Genomic DNA, 24557 nt, shown 5'->3' with positions numbered 1-24557 from the left:
TTTGTGTTTACTTTGAATTTAAGAACATTGATATGATTCACTTGATACATAATAGAGTGAACTTGCCTGCTAGAATATTCTAAAAAATAAATAAAACAAAAAATATGGTATAAAAATGAGCCTCTATGATAGCATTCCCTGATTCTTTCTTTGTCTAGTAAAAGTTGCTTTTCATTTCAGAATTTACTGAATCCAAACTACATGACTTCTTTTTCAGTATTCCTTTCTGATGTTTTGTAAATTGTTTTTTGCTTCAGCAATACCTATTCCAGTTGTTAATAAACATGTAAAACATGATAAACATAGGTTAGTTTCCTTTAGTTTCTTAGTCATTGTTTTTCATTCAATTGGTTTTGCATTCTATTTTATTTGATTTGAATTTTAAAACTTCCTTTCCTTCCTTCCTTCCTTTCTGCCTGCCTGCCTTCCTTCCTTCCTTCCTTCCTTCCTCCCTCCCTCCCTCCTTCCTTTCTTTCTCTCTCTTTCTTTCTTTCTCTTTCTTTCTTTCTCTCTCTTTCTTTCTTTCTTTCTCTTTCTTTCTTTCTTTCTTTCTTTCTTTCTTTCTTTCTTTCTTTCTTTCTTTCTTTCTCTCTCTCTCTCTCTCTCTCTCTCTCTTTCTTTCTTTCTTTCTTTCTTTCTTTCTTTCTTTCTTTCTTTCTTTCTTTCTTTCTTTCTTTCTTTCTTTCTTTCTTTCTTTCTTTCTTTCTTTCTTTCTTCTTTCTTTCTTTTCCAGCAACAACTGTTTATTTTCCAGCAAGAACTGTTGCTTGCTTCTTTCTTTCCCTTCCTTCCCTCCCTCCCTCCCTCCCTCCCTCCCTTCCGTCCTTCCTTCCTTCCTTCCTTCCTTCCTTCCTTCCTTCCTTCCTTCCTTCCTTCCTTCCTTCTCTTTTTCTTTTCTTTTCCACGCCCGGCTAATTTTTTTTGTATTTTTTTTAGTAGACACGCGGTTTCACCGTGTTAGCCAGGATTCTCTTGATCTCCTGCCCTGGTGATCCTCCCGTCTCGGCCTCCCAAAGTGCTGGGATTACAGGCCTGAGCCACCGCGCCCGGCCTTTTTTTTTTTTTTTTTTTTTTTTTTTTCCTTTTCTTTTTTTTGAGACAGAGTCTTTCTTGCTCAGTCACTCAGGCTGGAGTGAAGTGACGCAATCTCAGCTCACTGCAGCCTCCATCCCCAGGTTCAAGAGATTCTCCTGCTTCAGTTTCCTGAGTGGCTGGGTAGCATGTGCCACCATGCCTGGCTAATTTTTGTATTTTTGTAGAGATGAGTTTTCACCATGTTGGTCAGGCTGGTCTTGAACATCTGTTTATTCATCCAGAGCATGCTTTCTGGGCCAAATCTCAAGTTATCATAGGGCTCAGTCCACATTTCTGAGATTTGTATGAGCTTATCATTGATATATAATTACTCAAACGTGAATATTACTTGTTTTTAAAACTCTCGATTTCTCCTTACCCAAGCAGACACTTTCTCTCTCTCTCTCTCTGTGTCAAGGTTTATTTAGGTCAAAAAACAGAGAGAGAGATAGGAGAGAGGTAAAGATATCAGTATCAATTTAGAAGTATAGATACCAATATTGATATAAAGATATAGATATTGATAACTAGTAGAGTGTTTATATAGCTATAGACAAATAGATATCTATATCCATATTTGCATATCTATATCTCTCCCTGTGTATACATAGACAGAGATAAGGGAGAGACTATGAAATTTTCTCTACAGAGAAATTTTGGTGAATGTTATTATAAGCAAAATTGGAAATGGGTTAGGTTAAGAGAGATGCTTTTGTGTAATTGTAAATTATAGTAAAAATATAATTACAACAATTTTCTACATTTAACACAGGGGCACTAGTTATGTCTGGAGATATTTATGTACAGCCATAGTAAAAATACATCTATATCCGCAAATTTGTTTTCATTTCATTCCACAAAACACAATTATTATAAACATCAAGAATTGTGAGCTATTGAACAGATGGTGCATTAGTGTCTTAATTCTTGATCTTTATTCTAGTAAATCCTTTGGTTTCATATCCTTTCCACAAATCCTATGGCCATTCAGGGCATGATGAATGATTTTTTAAATGCTGCTTTAATGTTGATGTCATTTTTTGTGTTTTATGATTTCAAACAAATATGTAAATGCAACTGTCTAGTAGGATAATGAGACCACATTAAACTCTTCAAATATTTAAACTAGACATATCCTAACATGCCAGCAGGTTGTGAGTAAGTTGAATGCAGTTTCTAGCTACAAACATGCCTAATGGTTTTCATTATTTTTGATATATAATCTCTCCAAGTTGATTCTCTCACTTACATCTATGTTTCTTTCTGCAAATAGACAATCGTTGTTACTGATCGAATATGTATTCATTCTGTTTACTTTAACAGAGAAAAACGTAAGTAAACATACATTCTTATAGTTTAAAAGGAGTTTACACATAGACTATGTGTGTACATATATTTATGCCTTTAATTTTACCAAAGAAAACACATAAACATCCTGAATGCCTGACTTTAGCTACATATTTTTTTTAATTGCATGTTTCCTCAATCAAGTTATATGGGATACAGTATTTTAAAGTATTTAATCTAGAGAGTTGTGACAGCATTTTAATAAATTATATGTATTTTCTTACATCCTTCCTGACTTACATTAGTCATCATGTTACCAATTTTGTTTGGAGAGTCAAAAAATTCTTCCTCAAGGATTTAAAAAATAATTTATATATTATTTGAACTTTTAAAATAAATAAGTGTTTCTAATCATCAGCTTATTATCATTTTTCCTAACTCTGAATAAATCTGCATTTACCTTCTTGGGTTGATGGGTTAGACATCTGTGAAAAGAAAAGTCTTTGAAAGAAAATGGGTGAATCTGGGTTACATTTGAGTTGCTGATAAACTGAAAACTGCCAAAAGAGGAAAATTGGATAGTGCCCTACTTACATAACTGTTAAATAGACTCTGATTCTCACATACATATTTTTATTCCTGATGAGTATTTGTTGCATCTTATGGAAAAATAATGTAAATGTATCTTTTGGGGAGCCTGTGGTTGACTGTACTAGCTGTGCTTTGAGCATTCGCTGTGGTTGGCTATGTCCTGTATTATATTCTCTTCAAATATTCCTGGTTTAACGTGTATGTAAAATACTCTATGCCCAAGGACCACGCAGTGAAAATTTCCCTCACTCAACACCTTAAAAATAAAAACATGGGCCTAGGATTAAGTTGGCACAGGAACTAGTTTTTCCCACAACCTGTCTAAGTGATACTTTTATTTCAATGGTATGAAAAATGCTGACAATATTGTCAGTATTATTAGTTATTTAAACATGCTGTAGATAATGCACTAAAATGCAGAGCAAATAAAATTTTATGGTGAGAAAAAAAGAGAGAGGAAAATTGGCATTCATTAGATGTCTATTAGGTGTCACACAAGAGGGCTATCTGATTCACATTTGTTTTCCCATGTAATGCCACCACCAGCTTATAAGATATCATTACTTCCTTTGAAAAATTCAGCAATGTGCTCATGGCCTTACGGTTCTGAAACATCTGTGACTTCAGGTATATGTTCATGCATAATCATTTACCATGCCATGCTAACCTGGGTTCTACTTCTGTAAAGATCAGGTGAAAAATTACATAAGCTTTGTGATCTGTCAAAGTGGTTGGGGCAAATAATCTCTAAGTTTCATTGGACGGCCAAACACTTATGACTCAAATATAAATAAATGTTGTTTTTGCTATATTCACCGTGTTTCTCAGTATGCTGAAATACTAAACGAGACTTCCAGCCTGGGAAAAATAATTTGTCTAAATCACCCAGATGACAAAGATGTTTAGATTAATGAACAATAAAATAACATATTACTTAAACCACATTTATTTTCTTTAACTCCTACTGAGCTATTATTTCAATATCATTTACAAAAGAAGAGACATCTCTCTGGATATGCTAGTATAGTCAATTAAACATGGTGGTCTGTATTATATACAGAGGAATTAGAAAAGTGGGACTACCTAAATGAGTATAATGGAATATTCCATATAAATATTCATATATGTAATGCATAATGTTAAAACACACTTTCTGTGTATATATCTGAGCCATTCAAATACATTTTAAAAGATCTATTTGGTCTGAGTTTCATCTAAAGTTAATTTGGTATTTTATTATTTTTACTTACTTATTTGCCTTCACTCTACATTATTTTGTAAATGATAAAAAGACACACTGAATAAATGAGAACACTCTTGCTATTTTTTTCTCATTTGGTTCACATTTAGTTAAAGAGGGTAAAAACATTTCTCTGTTGAATAGAATCATCACCACTTCATCAATTAGGTCAGGGCTTCCTGCCATTTAAAATTGACAGGAAAAGCAAAATGTGCCAGACTGCAGCACTGGAGATAGAGTTATTAGGAATTCCTAGCATCCCTGGTTCTAGATTTGACCTCAAATTCTTTCTGCCAAGACTTTGTAACTATTAGGAGGGTCTTGGCCACTGGCCTCATGAGACAAAAGAAAAGTAGTTTAAATCTCTGAAATACTAAAGTAAGCCTGATTCTATGTTCCAGTAGGATGTATTGGATCATCGAAATAAAACTCTTGCCATGAATAAATAATAATAAATATTAAGAGATGATTTTCATGTGACTGATATAAAGATGGTCAAGCATGGATATAAAATGAATGAAAAAGATTTTACTATGAGCTCAGTCTCACAGTAAGGAAACAGAGTAATGTAGAAGTGTGGTTAAGAGAATGGGCTTTGAAGTCAGAGCATTTGGTTTTGCATTTTAGTGTGGATACTCACTAGCTCTGTGACCTTAGCCAAGTCTTTTGATCTCTCTAGTCTACAATTTACTGAATGATTTGTGTAACAGAAATATTAAGACCGTCTCTCATAGAGACTCATTTTGAGAATCAAACTGAATTATTATGAAAATTACTTTGCACATTACTTGGCACCAAACAAACACTCTAAGAATATTAAACACCATGGTTGTTATCATTTTTAAAAACTGACATCATTATATGCACACATAGTTTGAAGTGGTTCATTCTGGCTGAAACAAAACACAAGAATATCAAAAATTATATAAAATATTTAATATAAAAACACAATATAAAGTAAGTATTTTCTTGTCATTAATTTATTATATTTTATGGTAGTATGTGCATATATTAAAGACATCTCAGATGGAACACAGTAAACACATCCATAATTAGAGTATTAATTGATGTTTTGGAGTACTAAAATATCAATATTTTTAGACACAATTTATGAAAAGTATAGATGTCTCAAAGCAAATTACATGTATGTGTATGTATACATATGTGCATATATATATTACAAGCTGATATTCATAGAGAATCATCCAGTAAAATCTATCTTGTGAGTATTGTATTTTAAAGAGAGAGTCATAGTATAGGTATTTCCATTTCCATATACACACTATAGCCCCCAAGTTATTTAATATTTATTTCTTTAAATGTATGAAAATGCTGTGCAATTGTATCCTGTTTCATAATCACATAAAAAATTTTAATCTGAAGCAGAATGTAATTGGAATTGCTCTGAGACTATTGTTCACATGATGAAGCTTGAGTGACTTTGTTTGCAAAACCAAAATCAGCAGAGTGATTTGGTTGTATTGCATTAGATAAAGGATACAGTTATTTTCGATTGACAGAAGACCATAAAAGGACCTGCAACAGTTTAGACAGGAGAACACTAAAAACTGTTTATTTTCATTAAAACAAGACAAAATTGTGAAATTGCATTGTAGATGATGTGAAAGAATCATGTTTTCTAATTGTTAACTTAGGATTTCATTATTAATCATAAATCTCATTAAATTCACTTTTTTTCTCAAAACTACTCAACAAATTAATTAATCAATGGATAAGTAAATAAAAATTGGTTAATGACACATAGGGAAGCCGTGGTGTTTCTCCAGTGAATATCTTTAAGCACACATCGGCATTTATTATATGTGAACCTAGCAGGCAATTAACTACTGCCCAGAAACAGGGGTATCTTAACACAATCTTCAAATCTCTCTTCCAAAATTTACCTCTAAAATCACTTCCCAGTTGACACTTGACCACAAAACTCAGAAGGTAACCAAGCCCAACGCCTAATGTGGTCTTCAATTTTATATTCCTTATTATTGCAATCACCTTATTTAAGTTTTAATCATTAAGCTGATTGTATTGCTGCACAAGGTCAAGAAGCACTTGTAGAATCATAAACCCCAAAGCGGTTATGGACTGGCTACTCAGGTTTTTTCTTCACTTGCTCAGGCTCCACCCCATCTGAAACGTCTTCTTTGCTAGGAGCTCACTAGGAGAAAATGACCAGTGAGCTTACCAAAGCTCAGACCTTATCCACCAGGAACATCGCGTGGGGCACGTCACCTTTTCAGCACCTCCAGCCATAACTGGACGCAAGTGCTGAAGGGACAGCTCCCAGTGATATAGGGTTTACTAAGCGCTCCCAGGAAGGCAGCACCCATCCCCTCTCTGCTACAAACAGCCATTCACAAAATCTGAGGAGGAAAACACAGTCATCCCTGATTCCTTGGAAATTTAGTTAGACTGATGTTGAAACACACCCCCCTTTCCTAGTGTATAATTATTTGTGGGTGGAGAGCTACCAGGGAGGGTAATAGAAGAGGCCAGAGACGGGGGAAAAAAAGTAGACGAGGATTTCGTCCTGACTTCTAAAAATTCCCCCTCTCCCTCTCCCATTTTCCTAATCCGAGAATGATGGAGCTCGAGGCAAAGGAATGATTCCGGAAATGGAGATATGACTCTCAAGCCTACAAATGATCAGGATGATTTATTAGTTAAATATTCTTCGTCCAGGAACCCAGCACAATTCAGAGGTAACAGCGCCTGCGTTTTCTCCATGATAACACAGACAAACAGTTGCTTAAAAAGGTAAAAACCCGGTTCCGGAGGGTGTTCTTGCTGTCCTCTAAGCTACAGAAGAACGTGGGGTGGAAAGCGCTCCCAACCCGAGAAAGTGCGAAAGACTCTCTAAACCCAGTAGCCAATTTCCTACCTGCCAGAGCTCTTTCCTACCAACCGTCACCATTCGTGACTCTGCAAGACACGGGGACTTAGACATATGTGTGGGAGTGTGTGTGTGTGAGGGAGAGAGGCGAGACGAGTGCTCTCTCCACACGTGTAACCCTGCATCTCCCTGTTTCAGAGCTTGCGTTCATTCATATGCAGGCAGTGGTTTAATATTTGATCAAAGGTAGAATAGTTGCACTGAAGAGTTGTATTTTTAATGGGCTCACCTTAAAATCGGGTGTTCATAAATTGCAAGTGTGGAAAGACTCTAAGTGCAGTCCGTATGTCTCTCACCCTTTCTACCCTTCCCTCCCGCATTGCCGCTCCCCCCAAAAAAGAGAAGCTTGCAGCAGACTGTAGAAGGATTTGAGCCTGCAGCTAGAGAGAAGGGGATTAGGGCCAGAGTGGTGCAAGTTAAATTGTGCTGCATATAAAAAATGGGCGGATTGGTCTCCAGATCCAGAGGCTGGTACCACCTTCCTTTCTAAAATAAAATCTCTCTGGCATGAAGTCACCGCCTATTTCACATCCGGTTTGCCCTGGGACGTATTACTACTGTCTTGGTAAAGAGAAATCTTTTGTTGTATAGCTGCAGATTGGATATTGGGAAGCAAATTTGGGTGTGAAATCTTCAGCAAAGGAGCACGCAGAGTCCATGATGGCTCAGACCAAGTGAGTGAGAGGCAGAGCGAGGACGCCCCTCTGCTCCGGCGCGCCCGGACTCGGACTCGCAGACTCGCGCTGGTTCCAGTCTCTCCACGATTCTCTCCCAGACTTTTTTCCCCGGTCTTAAGAGATCCTGTGTCCAGAAGGGGCCCTAGGTAAGTGCGACTTTGGACCACGATACACAGACAGAGCTTTGAACGTGGCTTTTCCTAGCTAGAGAGATAGGAATGTTATAGTCGGGGGGGCGGGGGGGGGGGAACGGGGGGGAGATGGGAGAGAGAGGGAGAGAGAGAGAAGAGGGAGAGCGAGCGAGCGAGCAAGGGAGCGAGCAGGACAGGAGCCTGATCCCACAGCAGGTAGAAACAACGAAATGTTTTTCTTTCAGGGTGAAACCGCAGCAATATAAGAGCATTATTTTTCCGCTGTCTCTTCTTTTCTTCTCCTCTTTCTTAAGCATATTTGAATGTATTCCGCAGGGTGGGTGGTGGCATGTTGTTTTGGGCTGTTATTATTTATTTATTTAGGTATTTATTTATTTTTGCAAGGGGGAGCTGGGATAAGTTGGGGAGGGGCGTTGGGGGCCATCATCTAAAGTTAAGACGCTGGGACAGAAAACCTGTCTCACTGTTCCGTCATCCTAGGGAAGGCACTCTCTTGTCCTGGCTGCAACATCGCCTGTTTTCCTCTTTCCAGTGGACGCTGGTGAAATGTCCTCTGGTGTAGGGGTCTCTCCCATTCTGAGCAGGAAAACTCAACTTAGTCTTTGATATGGGTGGCATGGGATGGTAACGTTTGGAGTGTGTGTCTGGGGGAGGGGGAGGATGAAGGTAGAAAGTGGTAAGACTGCAGCTTAGCCTTTCTTTTAAACTATTATGTTTGTATTTGCAAGAAACTTTCTTAACAACTGAAGTACCACGATAGATTTGTTTTTCTCTTTTAAAAATGTCAGAAGAGGGCAAAAAGCGATGGTGCCTTGTCAAAGGATTTTGCTGTGGTTTGTTTACCCATTCAGATATTCAATCTTTTTATAAAGATCAACAAAAATTAATAGGGCTAAGAGAAGTTGTTTTTCCCTCTTAACAAATGATAAATATTAGTAAAAGGGTAAATTAAAATTTTGCAATTTAGATGTAGTATTTTAACATAATATTTATCCAAGATTTCTTGTCATAGTCAACTAATCTGTTTCAAAACCAGTCACTAAATTACTAAATTAAGTAAAAGCTATGATGAGGCTCAGAGTTCTTATCTCTAGACCATTTCGCTCTAAACATATTATGTTTCATTGCTTACATGCCTGTTTGTAATGGTTTTTAGTGATTTAAATGATTCCCGAGAGTGCAGAAAGCATTTTGTAGATGTATTTAAAAGCATATCACATTAAGCTATAGAAGGTTTAGTGAAAAAGAGGCTGTAAAAGATTACAATCTATTAATCACTTACCCTAAAAAGATGTATAGATTAAATACTTTTAACATTCCTTATATTATGACTGGAATTAATTCCAGCACATTAAAATGTTACCATAGCTGCTCCTTATTCAGGTAGTGCATTGAATTTCGAAAACTGATTCCACACAGAGACTATATACATTTTTAATTCTGTAAGCTTTCTGTAGTCCTCCAGTTCTCCAACATTCCACTACCAAGTCTAAATTCAACAATCAGATGGTGATTGATTGCACTTTACCTAAGAGGTAAAAAAGATCCCTTTATTCATGCACAGCAAAGCACTCCAGCTTCCATCTGTTTGAGATGAAACGTTTGCTAGCAGCAACCTGGCAGAATCTGAGAGGGCTTGAAGGATATGTGTGGGCCTGTTTGTGTGCATTTGTGTGTGTGGTTTGTATGTGAGAGAGATCAGCACATGGCTTGACTATAAAGTGTGTCCTTTAGCTCCACAGAAACATTAGGGAGCATATTTAACAAAGCAGTCACAGGCACAGAATAAAAGCACGACTCCGGCATTCAACAGTGTGTTTCCTATGTTTTTAAATAGAAAGAAATACAGTTGCTTCTGAAATCAAGGTACCTGCAGAATTCAAAGAGGAATTCAGCCATCACAACATGTTAACCTATCCCATCCAATCCCTAAATATGTTCTTCCTGTTAGAGACACCAGCTTAACAATTTTAATGCACAGTTCACTGTGGAAACTCAAATCATAAAGGTCCAAATTTTCAGATGATAAACAACAAGAAGAGAACAAACCAGACTATATTATAAATATAAAATCCAGAGATAAACAACTCACAGTTTTTATGTTGAGCAGTACTGTCACCTGAAAGCGTTTCAACTTGTATTCTTTTACAGGAGAATAAGGACACTGATATGTTTCTGAATGGAGAAATGGAAGGGAAAGTGGAGAATGGATGGTCCAGGTTTCCATTGCTTCCAATGAGGTGTCATATCCCAGTGAGGTCATTTCCTGACTTCAAAGCATTCATCTAAACTGCCTCAGTCAGCCCTGGTGGTTATAACCTGATGTTTCTTGCTACAGACATTGATATCTACTTATTCTACTTTTCAGCTGCTCCAGCCCGCGATGAGGAAAAGTCCAGGTCTGTCTGACTATCTTTGGGCCTGGATCCTCCTTCTCAGCACGTTGACTGGAAGAAGGTGGGGACACTTTTTTAAAAATCTGCATGAAAATTTCTGTAACTTTTCATTTATTTTATCAGGGGGAGGAAAATTGTCCTCAAATGAATTTATGACTAAGGGAATTCAGAAAACTTAACTGCAATAATTTCCAGCTAAGAATAAAGAAGAGCAGTATGAAAAAAAATCAGTATATTTGCATGTTAGTTAGAATACACTTAGCAAGTCATTGTTAAGACATGTATTAATTCAACATTTAAGTCTTACATTGAACTTTTCGCTGTTCAGCTGGAACTGAACAAAACATGTGGTTTCCTAATTCTTAGAAAAAGTTACCCCAATTAGTGGTTGCATACTATGTAAGCTGATTTTTTAACAAGAAAATTTCTAGCCTATTGTAAAGACCATGCAATAACTTTTGTATTTATAGAAATGGAAAGTTTTAAATAATATCTTTAATTTGAAAATCATGTCTCTATAAAAGCATGTGCATATCATATTTTGAAATCATTATCTATAACAAATAAAGGTGGACTATATGAGACAAATATTTAAGAACTTCAGTAAAATCAAATTTCTCTATTTAAAAAAACAATTACTAATTGTTTATAAAGCTTAACCATAGTCAAAATACGTTCTAATGATCCAGTCAAGCATGTTAAATTAATATAGTAGAAACTATTTACATGACTAAGTATTACAGATTTTTCTTTATCTGCTTTTGTATTTCTTGTGCAGCCTATTTCTGTGGTCCCCAAGAAAGTCAGATATATCATAAAAACATGAGTTTATTCAAAATGTAATGGCAAGTGAACTCTTAAGAGTTAAGATAGGGAGATGGAATAGTCTGGAAAGACATATGAATTTAGGAAGATTTATTTTAATTCAGAAGTTATCTGTTGTTGTTTTTTGCTATTGTGTATGGTAAACACTGACAGACAGGCATTATTATCAGATATCCTTAATGTGAGAAGTTAAATGTCTTTACTGCTTTTGAAAAATTATATGAAGTGTTACTATTGCAATGACCTGTAGATGGAGTTAGTGCACAGTGTTTTATTATATAGTGGTTCATATAGAATCAAAATCAGGTACTGTAACTGGCATTTCTCTTCAAAATATATATTCAGCTTAGGAAACACTACATTGGCATGGGTGTTTAATACCAAATGAATAAGCATCTTATTCGTAGGGTTTTTCTCTGGCAATTATAACTTGACATAGTAAGTTAGAAGTAAAGATGAAGTGTCATTAAAAAATCACGTAAAAGAAAGATTTCTATTCCAGTTAGGAAAGCAGAACTGGTGTTGGGGAAAAGGCAGTGGTCTCTTTGGGCATCTGTATTCCAACGCAAACAATTGGTGAAAATATTTGTAAGATAAAATCAGGAAGAAAAGCATTTTCTGAGTTTTATATAAGCTGTAAAATCTTAGAGGGTGTAGATAAAGGTAATAAGCACTCTATATTGTAAGAATTGTTTTAATAATCTAAGTTTATTTCATCATGCTACCCCATTTCATCTTTTCTTTCTTCTTATTGTATTGCTTTCTTTCTCAGAGTTCCCGATCAGGGCCTCCTCACAACTTAGGGTGTTCTAGCATTTCTTTTCCATTTATCAAGATGACCTTCCAGTATCCTTGAAAGATGCAGGCATGGCAGTTGATTTTGTGACAATAAGTTTTTATAAATAATTGCATTCATAAAACTATTTTTGCCTTACTGCTGTCATCTGCCAGTGAGACCTACTGGAAGACATTTAGCTTGTTGAAAATTTGGTTTAAAAAGCAGCAAGATGTTTAATTTTGCCATAAGAGAGTAAGCCCTCAATCTGCATGGCATCAATGTTGAAATTAGGAGAATGAAAAATTGTTTCAAAGAGGCACATTACATATATCCAATATTATGGATAGCCTTTAGTTTTAGTAACTTTATCAAATTAAAAGTTTATCAGAATAATAGCCATTGCATTTTGCCGATACAAAATTAATTACCTGCAAAACAGTGTGTGGTTTTGAAATGATATTTTGATCGTATATCTTGCTGCTGTCAAATAAGTGAATTCTAGTTTCAAATGTTACTATTTTTCTTATATTTATCAGTAATATCAACACATAGGAGTGAAGCACAAGGCATATTAAGTAGAAAATACAAAAGTGATAGATTTGTGGCAGTTTCTTAGTTTACACCCTGTATTCATTTTGCTTTTGTACTCAAGGTCAGAACTATGATTGAAATATATCAGTAAACGTGATCCATCCTAAGATAGAAAACACTTCTCTCAAAGGATTTTGGAGTTGTCATGCTAATCATCACATAAAATATGATTCAAGGAGCATAGATAGCAATGTGATTGATGTAGGAAATACACAATTTTTGAACTGAGGTCACTATGTGGTTGAAACACAAAGACTAATAATGGTAAGGGATACAAGCTGCATCTTCAACTAGTAACGTTTAAATATAAGTAATTATCCCAATAGAGAAGAAGGAAAATAAAGTTTCAGACTAGAATTTGAAGAAAGTTAGGTAATAGGTCAAGTTTTGCTCACAAATAGGTGTGCCTTCTTAAACAAAACACTAAAACTGTACTACAGCTTAGTCAACTGTGAATTAAGACTATTGAACTTGATCTTTCTAAAGGTTCTGTTTATATCTAAGACTAGAAATAATGAAAATTAATTAGCTGTGTGAACAGACAAATTTTAATCATTGGGTTATGAATCTTAAGAGGAATGGAAATTTGCACACTGATGTAAAATATAATTATCCTAAGAAATACGTTTTATCTAAATCTCTTAAAAGAACATGAAGAAAACCCCACCAAAACACAAACTTATATGAAGTGAATGAAGGAAGGGATGTTGGTAGGTTAAAACTTAGGCTTTTGCAACATGTTAAATTAAAAAAAAAAATCAGTTATTTTGGTAACTCTTTTTAATTTGTAAAGAAGTTTCCTATTTTTTTTTCATGCGCATTAGCATTCTTGCTTGCTCAGAGAAGACATGCATTGTAACGTAATATACATGATAATTCAAAAAGTAAACAGACAGAAGTCATTTCTCATAATTTTCCTTTCACATTTAAAAAATGAAAATTAAAAATATAATTAAATGCCCAGAGTTTAAAAATAACATTCTTTTTCACCTTGTGAAAAAATAATTTTCAAGTTAAGGTTCAGTTGAAAGCAAGGTAGAAAAACTGAGAAAGGATTTATTTGGAAAGAGGTTTTAGTAGAAATATATACTTTAGCTATTGCTTCTCTTTATGTTTTTTTCAGCTATGGACAGCCATCATTACAAGATGAACTTAAAGACAATACCACTGTCTTCACCAGGATTTTGGACAGACTCCTAGATGGTTATGACAATCGCCTGAGACCAGGATTGGGAGGTAGGTTGCATTATTGTATTTTTGTTTTAGAGAACAATATGAAATCTTTACTATTACAGCCTTACTTTACCTCTAAATGGTCAAATAATAAAAATGGTAACATGTAATTTAATGATGAATCTATTTTTAATAGATCACTCTATGTTAATTCAAGTTACTATGTAGTTTCCTATCCATATGTAGTAAAAAGCAGACACGGACTTCTAATAATGACACGAAGGAGATGCTACATTTATGTGATAAGCACAGTACTTTCTATAAACGATTTTCTCATATAGGTAAAAACTAGGATAATATTCTATCTTCCAGCACAAAGACTGCAGCTACCTCACCTGGCACTGCTATGTCTGCATTTAATTCCAGCAGGGTATCTTTGATTCTGTTGGTTCAAACATTTATTTTGGAATATTACATATTTATCCACTATTATGTGTTAAATTGCCACCACCTCTAGGCTAATAAGGGAATGAGATAGATGGTAGCATTGTAGTTTAACTGTGCATTTGAACTTATACCCTAATTTTCTTAATACAATTTTATTTTTCCTGGTATATCAATTACTCTGTTATATTGATACATTTCTGCTTAGGAAGAAGACAGCACTTAATAACACAATATGTGTAACAATAAGAATAAATAGTTCTAGGAATTGCACACATTTGAATAACACTTGAATAAGATAATTAAACTATCTTATTTGGTTAAACAAAGACTAATGAAGCCAAATCAAGATATTGATCTCAGAGTAAAGCAAGTGAACCAAAGAAATAAATTATCATTCAAAGTCACACAGTAAACCAAGGTTAGAATCCATGATTCCCAGAACCTTTCCTAAAGCATTTGTAGTAACTATTTAATAGCAATATTTAAATAGTGATTAAATGGCAGTATTAAGAAAGCCACTTCTTCTTCATTTAGATAGCACAGATAAGCAAAGAATAAAAAGCTTACAAATTCAAACAATGGTTTTTCAACTAAATGGTTGCATGGATTTACAGTTACTTTTAAAAAAATATTTTGCATAGTGTAATGACATGGAGGTACATTATGGGTCTATTTTGAAGCTGTCAAATGTCATTTGTGTCTCAGAGGTTTAAGGGAAACTGCCTTGTCAAAGACAAAATCCAAATATATGTCAAAGGTCTTACCAGGTGTCCTTTTTAATCAATTTCAAACACTCATTTTAGGACATACTATACAAATTTCCTCAGGTTTAGGCTCCACCAAGTTTATATTCAGGTTTTAGAAAAAATTCTTTAAGTCAAAATAGAGTGATCACAAAATGGGGAGCCTAATTGTGTATATGGTATGTTAAAATACTGCTTGTGTACATTTAAACATCTCAATTGTCTTCAAAAGTTTTTTTATTCATAAAAGTTGCAATCAATTACAAAACTAGCTAGATGAGGAATGTATGTAAATAAGAAATAGCCAGGCTAGTGATATAAATTTTACATAGCAAGACTTTTGAAAATACTGGTTGGAGGCCGGGCGCGGTGGCTCAAGCCTGTAATCCCAGTACTTTGGGAGGCCGAGACGGGCGGATCACGAGGTCAGAAGGTTGAGACCATCCTGGCTAACACAGTGAAACCCCATCTCTGCTAAAAAAAAAAAAAAAAAAAAAAAAAAAAATGCAAAAAACTAGCCGGGCGAGGTGACGGGCACCTGTAGTCCCAGAGGCAGGAGAATGGCGTAAATCCGGGAGGCGGAGCTTGCAGTGAGCTGAGATCCGGCCACTGCACTCCAGCCTGGAAGACAGAGTGAGACTCCGTCTCAAAAAAAAAAAAAAAAGGAAATACTGGTTGGAATGTATCTGATGACTTTACCTAATCTCCTTCCTGCCCTGTGCTATCATTCCCTAAAACATCAGCAAAATTTCACAACACATTTAAAACATTTCTCTTCATCCTGGTTTAGAAAATTCTATTTAATATTTTGACACGTAAATATGAGTATTATCTGACAGATTTGTGCATCATCTTCAATTTATTAAATAATTTTACACACAAACTGTTAAAATATTAGCCATGTGGTTTTATTATTGTTCAGAGTACACGTAGCAAGTTGTGACTGTTCATTTCCTTTTAATTGTATGTAATAACTCTTTAATAAATGTATACATTAACCCATTCATCAAATAAATTTTAGGAGAAATTATTTTGACTAATCCTCATATACATTCCTAGACCGTGGAGAGCCTTAGACCTTGAAGATATAAAGATTAGACTGAGAGTACTTTGAAAAGCTAATTTTCAATACTGGTGATACTGGTAGATTTGCTTACAGGAATAACTACATTAATTCCTATTGTCAATTGCTATTTTTGTAGAATCTACTTTTATCATCTAGTTTATCCCAGAAAATAACAAAAATAGATATGTATTTAAAGAACAAAATAGTAGTTGTCCAAGTATAGACAAGCTGTCTTCCTTAGAGTGAAATGAGCCTAATTGCTATAATAATTCCAGGACTTGAGGAAATTAACAGTGGATGTGCTTTAATCTTTACTAAAGATGATTTTTCTGATATTTCTGATCCCTGGTAACAGTGACTTCTGAGAGTATGACAGAAATTAAAACAAAAAAGTAGTTCAAATATTTTCTCTATTTTTACTCTAAACATCCTACTGGAATTTAGTACACTTAAATGTGATGGATTTGAGATTTAGGAAAAAACTTTGATACTGACTAAACTTTTTAAAATATTTTTTGGGGGAAATTTTTTTAATCCTGAAGGAATAAAATAGCACATGTTTATTGCTTATATCTACAGAGTCATGAACATTTTAAAGTAGATTTTGAGAAGGTATCTGTCATTAGAGAACTATAGTTTAAAATACTAAGTATAGTTTTAGGACATTTTGAAAAACATAACCAGCTATAGACTTAGAGAAACGTGATAACGCCATGATTGTTGGCTGCTGTTAAGTTGACATTATCGTGGCTTTCTTTTTAAATTTTTGCAAATTTGAAGGACTTAATTTTATTTATTTACCATAAATTTTTGGTACTTTAAGTATGACATGCATCCCAGTAGATCCCAATTGCAAAACAGACCCTCTCTTTTTATTTTTTATTTTTTTTCAGGAGCCATTTGCCTCCAGATGAAAAGACTATATAAAGGAAATGCATGAGATTATCATTTGCTCATAAGGGAGTAAAAGTTTTCTTTTAGTAATTTTATGATCACAGCTAGGATGATTTCCTCTTGCAAGATAAAGGTGCCCACTATCTTCTTTATTATGACAAAAGTCTTTTTATAAAAGTAACAACATTATGCAAAAAGCAGGGATTTTTGCTTCTGAATGTCCCCAGGAAATAGAAAAATGTGATAAGCTGAGACTTGAGACCAGTACAAGAAACTCCTGTATTTGTAACTTCATCATGACCTGTTTTTGAGAAACACACACTGCATCAGAAGGTATAGCACTGTTCTTAGTAGACATAAACCTTGGGCTCAGTAACTAGAAAACAAAATATATAACTTGGTTAGTCTAGATGATAGGAATCAGTTTGCAAGTATTATAAAACTATTTTAAAAGGCTGCCTTTTCAGAGATAAGGGCAATCATGAGGAACTGCAAACAAAAGGACGACTAATAAAGAGAGGTCTCTAGGAAGGGATTTTTGAAGGTAGGAGAGCTACAGAAGATTAGAATACGTGGAATTCTAAAAATTTAATATGGTCTATTTGGGATAGTAAAGAGAAAAATAAGTCAACTATGTTCGTAATTTAAGTACAATGTCAACAAAGAAACTTTTAAATAGACTTGAGTTAAAATAATCAGTATCCAGAAAAAACAAATAAAAATTATCAGTAATTGCTGAATGCATTCTTGTCTATCATCTCTTTCTTTGTTGGTAAGGTGTAGGGGGCTGCTACATTCTTGCAATGAGAAGCTGAGCAATGTTTTTGGAAGAACTCTTACCTAAAGCATGGTCAGTGTAGAAGAATAAAATAAGGAAAAAAGGATAAAAGTCAGAAAAAATGGGAAGATAAGAAAGAAAAAGGTTAAAAAAAAAACGAAAGCAAAAGAGGATAGAAAATAGAGAACAGAAGGGAGTGAGAGGAATCGAGGAAGTGAAGGAGAGCAACACAGAGGAAATTAAAAAGGAGAGGAATTAATCTCATGAGCCTGGGGAGACTCAAGTGTCCCTTGATCAGTTTATATGGCTCTTTTAGTTTTAAATCAGGATGAAACCAAAATTTTCCAAGGAAATTCATTTTCCCAGGTTTTCTCCTCTTTGCCTATATTGTAATATATGAAGTAAGCCTGAATGTTCTCCAGCTTCCTAAAAAGTTAAATAATGCTCCTGCTGAACTGCACCCCTCTGTGTGAAATTTCAGTCACTTTCATACTGGCTTCCCCTGCACTTTGGGCGTGGGACAAAAATAATCCATAAACAGAGATACGAAGCTGAATTTTGAAGGAAGATAATCAGGCTTTTATGGGTACTTAATACTCCTCCAGTGATATGTTTCTCCTCCCTTTTACTCCACCATATAGACAGGCTACACTTTATTTATGATAAGCCAAAATCCCAGGTGAGCCACACTGATACACAGTTTATCACCGAGAGGCCATGCCACCAAGCTAAAGGTTTTTTCTTCTGTACACATGCTCATTTTCACGCATCTTACTTACAAAAAACATATTATTCTATAAACACATTCATTTCACTTCTTGGAAAACAAATTAGGGCAGATACTTCTTTAACTAGAACACAAACATGATATAGCTGAAGCAATGAGGTCTTAAGTGAGTCACATTTTGAAAGAATTTCAGAAGAAAGAACTTTTCATCCTCCTTCTCCCTGTTAATAGTAGTTACTGGAAATATTATTATACTATCTGAATCAGTCTTCAACTTAATATCAGTGTATAATATCTTGGATGATAAATGCCTCTCAAAAGTTTTGTCCTCAAACCGTGTGAAGACAGCAAAGGAAACAGAGATGGTTGTGTATTCCTAAAACAACAAACCCTGAGAGAAGAGTGGAGAGGCAGATGGTAGGGAAGTAAGGTTGTAGATAGAGAATGGACTACCTTTATCCCTGCTACACATTTAACAGATATTTAGTTAACATTTTCTTTTCTCTGTAAATGCTGTAGATTTGGATTTTTTGGTTTGGGGGGTTTTGTTTTGTTTTCATTTATAGGTTTTTTTTTTTGACAGCATCAATTAGAAGAGCGTTAGTAACTGGAGCTGTCTCTGAATGTATTTTAACAGTAACGTATTATTTTACAAATCATTTATGTCTCAAAGCAGACATTTCCTTACCATCATATTTTTTCCTAATCTTGAATTATTTATGCCAATATAAATCCTTTAAGACTAACCTTTAGCCTAATTGTTGCAAGAGATCTCAGCTTTAAGATGTAAGAATTCCCAACTCCCTAATGCAAGGCAGCTGGGTTGGAAATTCCCTACAGTTGGCAAAATGCTGTTGGCTTCTTAGGGAATTGGCTTGGGCCTTGGGTTCCATTTCCTTATGTAAAAATAAGAAAAAATGGAAAACTAAGAGTGCTCTAAAAAGAACAATTTATTTTTTTGTGTAACTTTGTAAAGTTTAGGTGACTCGAGGATAGGGAAAGCAGCACAGTTTAATTCTTTTAAAATTCAACTTTGACCTCTCTCGGGATGATAAGATGTCTGATATTCATGTGATTTTTTATATATATATATATATTCCTTATAACATTGAGATCAGAGAGAAACATTTTGTTCATGTTTAACTAATGTTAAAATACCTGTTTTGTATTTATATTAAAAAAACAAAATTTCAAAAAATAGGACAAAATAATTTCTGTCACAATGTGATAGCATTAGATAAAATAGTCTAAATTACTGACAATTTCCAAATAAAATTAAAAGATGGTTAGGTTTATCCAATCTCCTGTTGTTGTTTTTGTTGTGTTTACTATACCAGAGAATAGCCTTTAGTATTATGTTTTGAAATTCTACTCTGGAATCCTTCCTTTTGAATTTGCTGTCGTTTTCTCTGTTGCTTTTAATGCAAGGTGTGGAGCAGATGTTCAGACTTGGGCAAAATGCAATACATTTCCACAGAAACACTGTATCTAGACATTTCATAATTCAGCTAAATTATAGAGAAAAGGTAGTTACCAAAACCCCAAGAGGAATTGTTAAAATGAACAGAGAATACCTTTTAACATTTACTGACGGAGGTCTACTGTCAGCTCATGAAGCCAGCTTGTCTGATGAATTTAACCTAGATACCCAAAGGAATGTTCTAGCATGTTTAGAAAACTTGCTACTTTCATCTTTTCTGTGGTATCTAAACCATGTACCTGATCAGTGCCAATATTCTCCTGAGATAAAATGAAACTACTGTGATGTTTTTCTTTCTGTGCCTGCCTTATTTCACTTAGCATAATCACCTCCAGTTGCATCCATGTCGCATGTTCTCACTCATTTGTGGAAATTAAAAATCAAAGCAATTAAACACATGGACATAGAGAGTAGAAGGACAGTTATCAGGCAGGGTAGGATAATGGGGGGAGGGCGATGGGGGATGGTGAACGGGTACAAAAGGAAATACAAAAACATAGGAAGAATGGCTAAGACCTAGTATTTAATAGCACAACAGGGTGACTATAGTCAGTAACAATGTAACTGGACATTTAAAAATAACTAAAAGAGTATAATTGTATTGTTTTTAACATGAAGAATGAATGCTTGAGGGGATGGATACCCTGTTTTCTATGATGTGATTATGATGCATTGCATGCTTGTATCAAAACATCTCATGTACCACATAGCTATATACACCTATTAGGTATCCACAAAAGTTAAAAATGAAAACATTTACAAAAAAGTAACCACTGCAACAATGTCCAAGTTATAATATGTACAGTATTAGTAACCAGCTATGGTTTATTTTTTGTGCAACTACTCTTGACCTTTTTATACAGCTTCCATTTCCCATGTTGATTCCAGAACCAATGTGGGATTTTAAAAAAATGCAGTCTATAGATCATTGCTTTTTTTTTTCCCCCTGGCAGAATCAGATTTCTATACTTGAAAAATAGTGTAGTGTTCCTGAGATGAGAATCTCATTTGCTATATATCACAGACTGCCATTTTTGGAAACCTTAAGAGAAAGCAAGGCCCTAAGTATTTGCGTATTTCTGTAAGATTGTTAATAGTATTATTCTCTTATTACTAAAATGCTACCCTGTGAATGTGAAATAGGATGCCTGAGAGTTATCACAGTTTGCACAATTTTGATCAAGACTTATACTGATTACACATTGCATGCTTGTATCCAAACATCTCAGGTACTCTGTAAATGCATACACCTACTATGTTCTCACAACAATTAAAAATTATAAAAATTAAAAAAGGACTTCTACTGATCAGAAGAAACCCATTTCTCCAACAGCTCAATCTTCTCTGAAGGTTAGCCCTCTCTCGATAGAAACTGCTCAAATTACAGCATATGGAGAGAATTTATCAGTGGAAATAAGATAAATAGCTCCTGCAATAATATTGACCTTTCTTCCTAGGACACGCTTGCATCATCTGAGTTCTTAGAATCCCAGAACACCAAAGAATCAGGGATTGGTCAAACACCTTGAAACTTGGGTGTCTACCCCCATATCCAGACTTAGTAGCTGAATACAGTCAAAATTAAGTAACTCTACATATCATCTAAGGGATAGTTTCCAGTTTTTCTAAGGCATTAATTGAATAGAGAAGAAGGACAGGGGACAAAAATGTTGCTCCAATCAAGCAGGTCACCAGGGAGCTGGAACATTGCCTTATCCAGGAATATACATTGATGTTTATGTAGGAGCTGAGGATATTTTCAATTTCCAAACAGGACCATTTTAAGGTAGGGTTTTGAGATACATTTTATTATAACGACTAATGTTAGTCCATTTAGTCTCCATGTAGTGCCTACCTCTGTGAATCAATAGACACAAAGCAGCTTAAATATGGCAATAGACCTCTTTCATCAGTTATGAACCCACAGAACTGGGTCTAGTTGAATATTACTCTGAGTTCCTCAGCAGACAGCATTTCCAGGGAAAATATGGCCAATACCATATTAAATAAATGGTTATGATAGCATTACGAACAAAAACCACCTACAATTCTTTCTTATTCATTCCCTCCTCCATTTTTTATTACAGTCACTCATGCAATTCACTATTCACACAGCATCAACTATCTTCTTAGACTGTAAGTAACATCATTTCATTACATTTCATTACTCAAAGGCTTCCTACTGCATCAAAATAAAGGTCAACTGCTAGCTGAAATGCTCAGGGATCTTGAGATATGGTCCCACTTACCTCTAGATTGTCATCTTGTACCATGATCATCAGCATCACCAGGATCCAGATATGCTGCACTTTCTGTTTCTTAAACATAACACATTTAGCACATTTATTTTCACCTCAGATCCTTTGCCTCCTTTTTAAAATTTTTTTTCCTCTCCCTGGATCGTACTAAATTTTTCCCATCTTTAAAGTCTCATTTCAAGTTTTATCTCTTCAAATGACATTTTTTTCAGAACATTTATAATCTGAATTTAATTAGCAGAATGTGTGCATATGTGTTTTTGCATAATTCTGTAGGTACTTACATCTCTATATATCCCCTAATCGACCTAAAATATGTTTTTCCTAAAATAAGTATGTGGTTTGCTGCAGAGGAACAGAAACATTTACAGTTTTACTCATCATTGTATTACTGTTACCCAGAAGAGTGCCTAAGTGGCACATAGAAAATGTTTAATAAACATTTATTGACTAAATTAATGTACCCAACAGATGCCTCTCAAAGTGTTGTGGCACCACAATGTTATTTGAACATCACTCCAATGCTGTGTAGTCATTTGAGCAGGTATTATTTATTCATTCAAAATGTAAGAATAGAGACTCAGAGAGATTAAAGGCTTGTATCTAAAATCACGCAGTTTGTTCTCGAGAAAAATCAGAGTTTAAATCTGAGTATTTAGATGCTTAATCTATTGTGCTTACTACTTATTTGACTACTCTGATTTTCTCATTGCTGCTTCGAGTACTAATCTCATCTTTTTGAATTATCGCTTTAAAACATATGTTATTTCAAATCTTATCAGCAAGATACCAACATTGTGGAAAATTCCCAGGAAAAACAGATTAACTGTTGTCTGGGAGTTAGGAATTGTAGTATAGTATTTGTATATATGTTTATACATATACAGTTTGTATATTTGTGAGGGTGTGGTTTGAGAAAAATCATTAAGTTTATATTTGAATAAAAAGTGGATGTGTTAAACCATTCTTGAATTGCTATAGAGAAATAACTGAGACTGGGGTAATTTATAAAGAAAACAGTTTTTATTGGCTCACTATTCTGCAGGCTATACAAGCATGACACTGGCATCTGCTTGGCTTTTGATGAGGGCCTCAGGAAGTTCCAATCATGGCAGAAGGTGAAAGGGGAGCAAATATATCACGAGGCAAAAGCAGAAGTGAAAGAGAGAGAGAGAGAGAGAGGGAGAGGGAGAGGGAAAGGGCGGGGGGGGAGAGACAGAGAGAGAGAGAGAGAGAGAGAGAGAGAGAGAGAGACTTTTAAATGACTAGATCTCATGTGAACTCAGAGAGAGAGAGCTCACTTATCACCAAGGAGATGGCCCAAGCCATTCATGGGGATCCATCCCCAAAATCCAAACACCTCCCACCAGGCCCCAGCTCCAAAATTGGGGATTACAGGTCAGCATGAGATGTGAGCAGGGACAAATATCCAAACCGTGTCAGTGGACTTATGTGGATGGTGGCATTCCAGGGAATTTTACTTGTTTTCACATCTTTCTGAGTTTTTTAAACTTATATTTTGAAGTTATTTTTTTTTTTAACAACACAAAGTATTATATTGTTATATATGCCTCAAGCTTTTGAAATATCTTAGAGTAGCAGTGACAAATAATTTGGGGAAACATGGGTAAACAAGATTGACCATATTTATTTAAGACATGATTCCTCAGAGACATTAGGATGTTAATGTTTGCAACAGTGTTAATTAGCAGAGTTTTCCAGCCACAGAAGCTTCCCCCCACTGCCCCCCTGTCCCCACTGGACACTTGCTAAGAGCTGATGACAAATCAAATGAAAGAGAACTTCTTGGGTATGTGGCAAAGGAGATATACTAGAGGCGAACATAGGAGGAGTGGTTGCTCCCCTTTTAAAATTATTCTAATCCCCCAAGTTCCAGATAATATGCAGAATACAGTACTCGCTGCTTCTTCCTCTTCTTATGCCTTCACTCCTCCTTCCATTTAGCAGTTGGTCACTGCAATCTCCCAGAGGCATCTTTCAGTTTTGAGACTTACAAACTTTGCAACCTAAAGCCTAGGGATTGAGAGTATGGTTGGAGTAGAAAAATAATAATTAGAGAGTAAGAAATCAGGAACTCTTTAAGGATACATGCATGGTTAGAGTTCATGGTGAGTAGCGTCTTTCAAGAGACGCATGTGGGGACTCCCAGTCAGGGAACTTGTTTTGTACTATTGGAATGGTAAGTATTGGGAAATCTCAGAGCCAAGTGTCTAGCAGAAAACAAGATAAAGTACCTGAAGATGATGAACTGGTATGGTAAATAAGTTTAGGAGAAAGGCTAAACAAAATATTAAAGAAACAGACTCTCAAAATGTGGTTATAATCATGTATGTGAATTTATTTCTATTTTTGCCATATCTTTAAATGGCACAGTAACAATTATGCATGGCAACATGGATGTAAACTTAACTATATTTTGTGCTGTATTTTATTGGTATAATAATCTTTATA

The 24557-nt window shown here is 35.0% G+C and overlaps 1 protein-coding gene across 3 annotated transcripts in view; it reads left to right on the top strand.

The window, feature by feature from the left end:
- The first annotated feature begins 2163 nt into the window (after positions 1–2163).
- The window catches only part of GABRA1 (gamma-aminobutyric acid type A receptor subunit alpha1), a 60700-nt gene continuing 38306 nt past the window's right edge, over positions 2164–24557 (top strand). The window contains exons 1-4 of one of the 3 annotated variants that reach the window (XM_073010541.1): positions 2164–6909; positions 7692–7923; positions 10298–10386; positions 13643–13755. In XM_073010541.1, the coding sequence (XP_072866642.1) occupies positions 10313–10386; positions 13643–13755 (187 nt within the window). In that variant the 5' untranslated portion in view covers positions 2164–6909; positions 7692–7923; positions 10298–10312. Of the gene's footprint in view, positions 6910–7575; positions 7924–8067; positions 8125–10297; positions 10387–13642; positions 13756–24557 lie in introns of those variants that run through there. The other 2 variants (XM_073010542.1, XM_008015218.3) reach the window with 2 other exon arrangements.

Source organism: Chlorocebus sabaeus, chromosome 23 (genome assembly GCF_047675955.1).
Source record: "Chlorocebus sabaeus isolate Y175 chromosome 23, mChlSab1.0.hap1, whole genome shotgun sequence".
Taxonomy (NCBI): Eukaryota; Metazoa; Chordata; class Mammalia; order Primates; family Cercopithecidae; genus Chlorocebus; species Chlorocebus sabaeus.
This window is presented reverse-complemented; position numbering and strand designations above follow the sequence as displayed.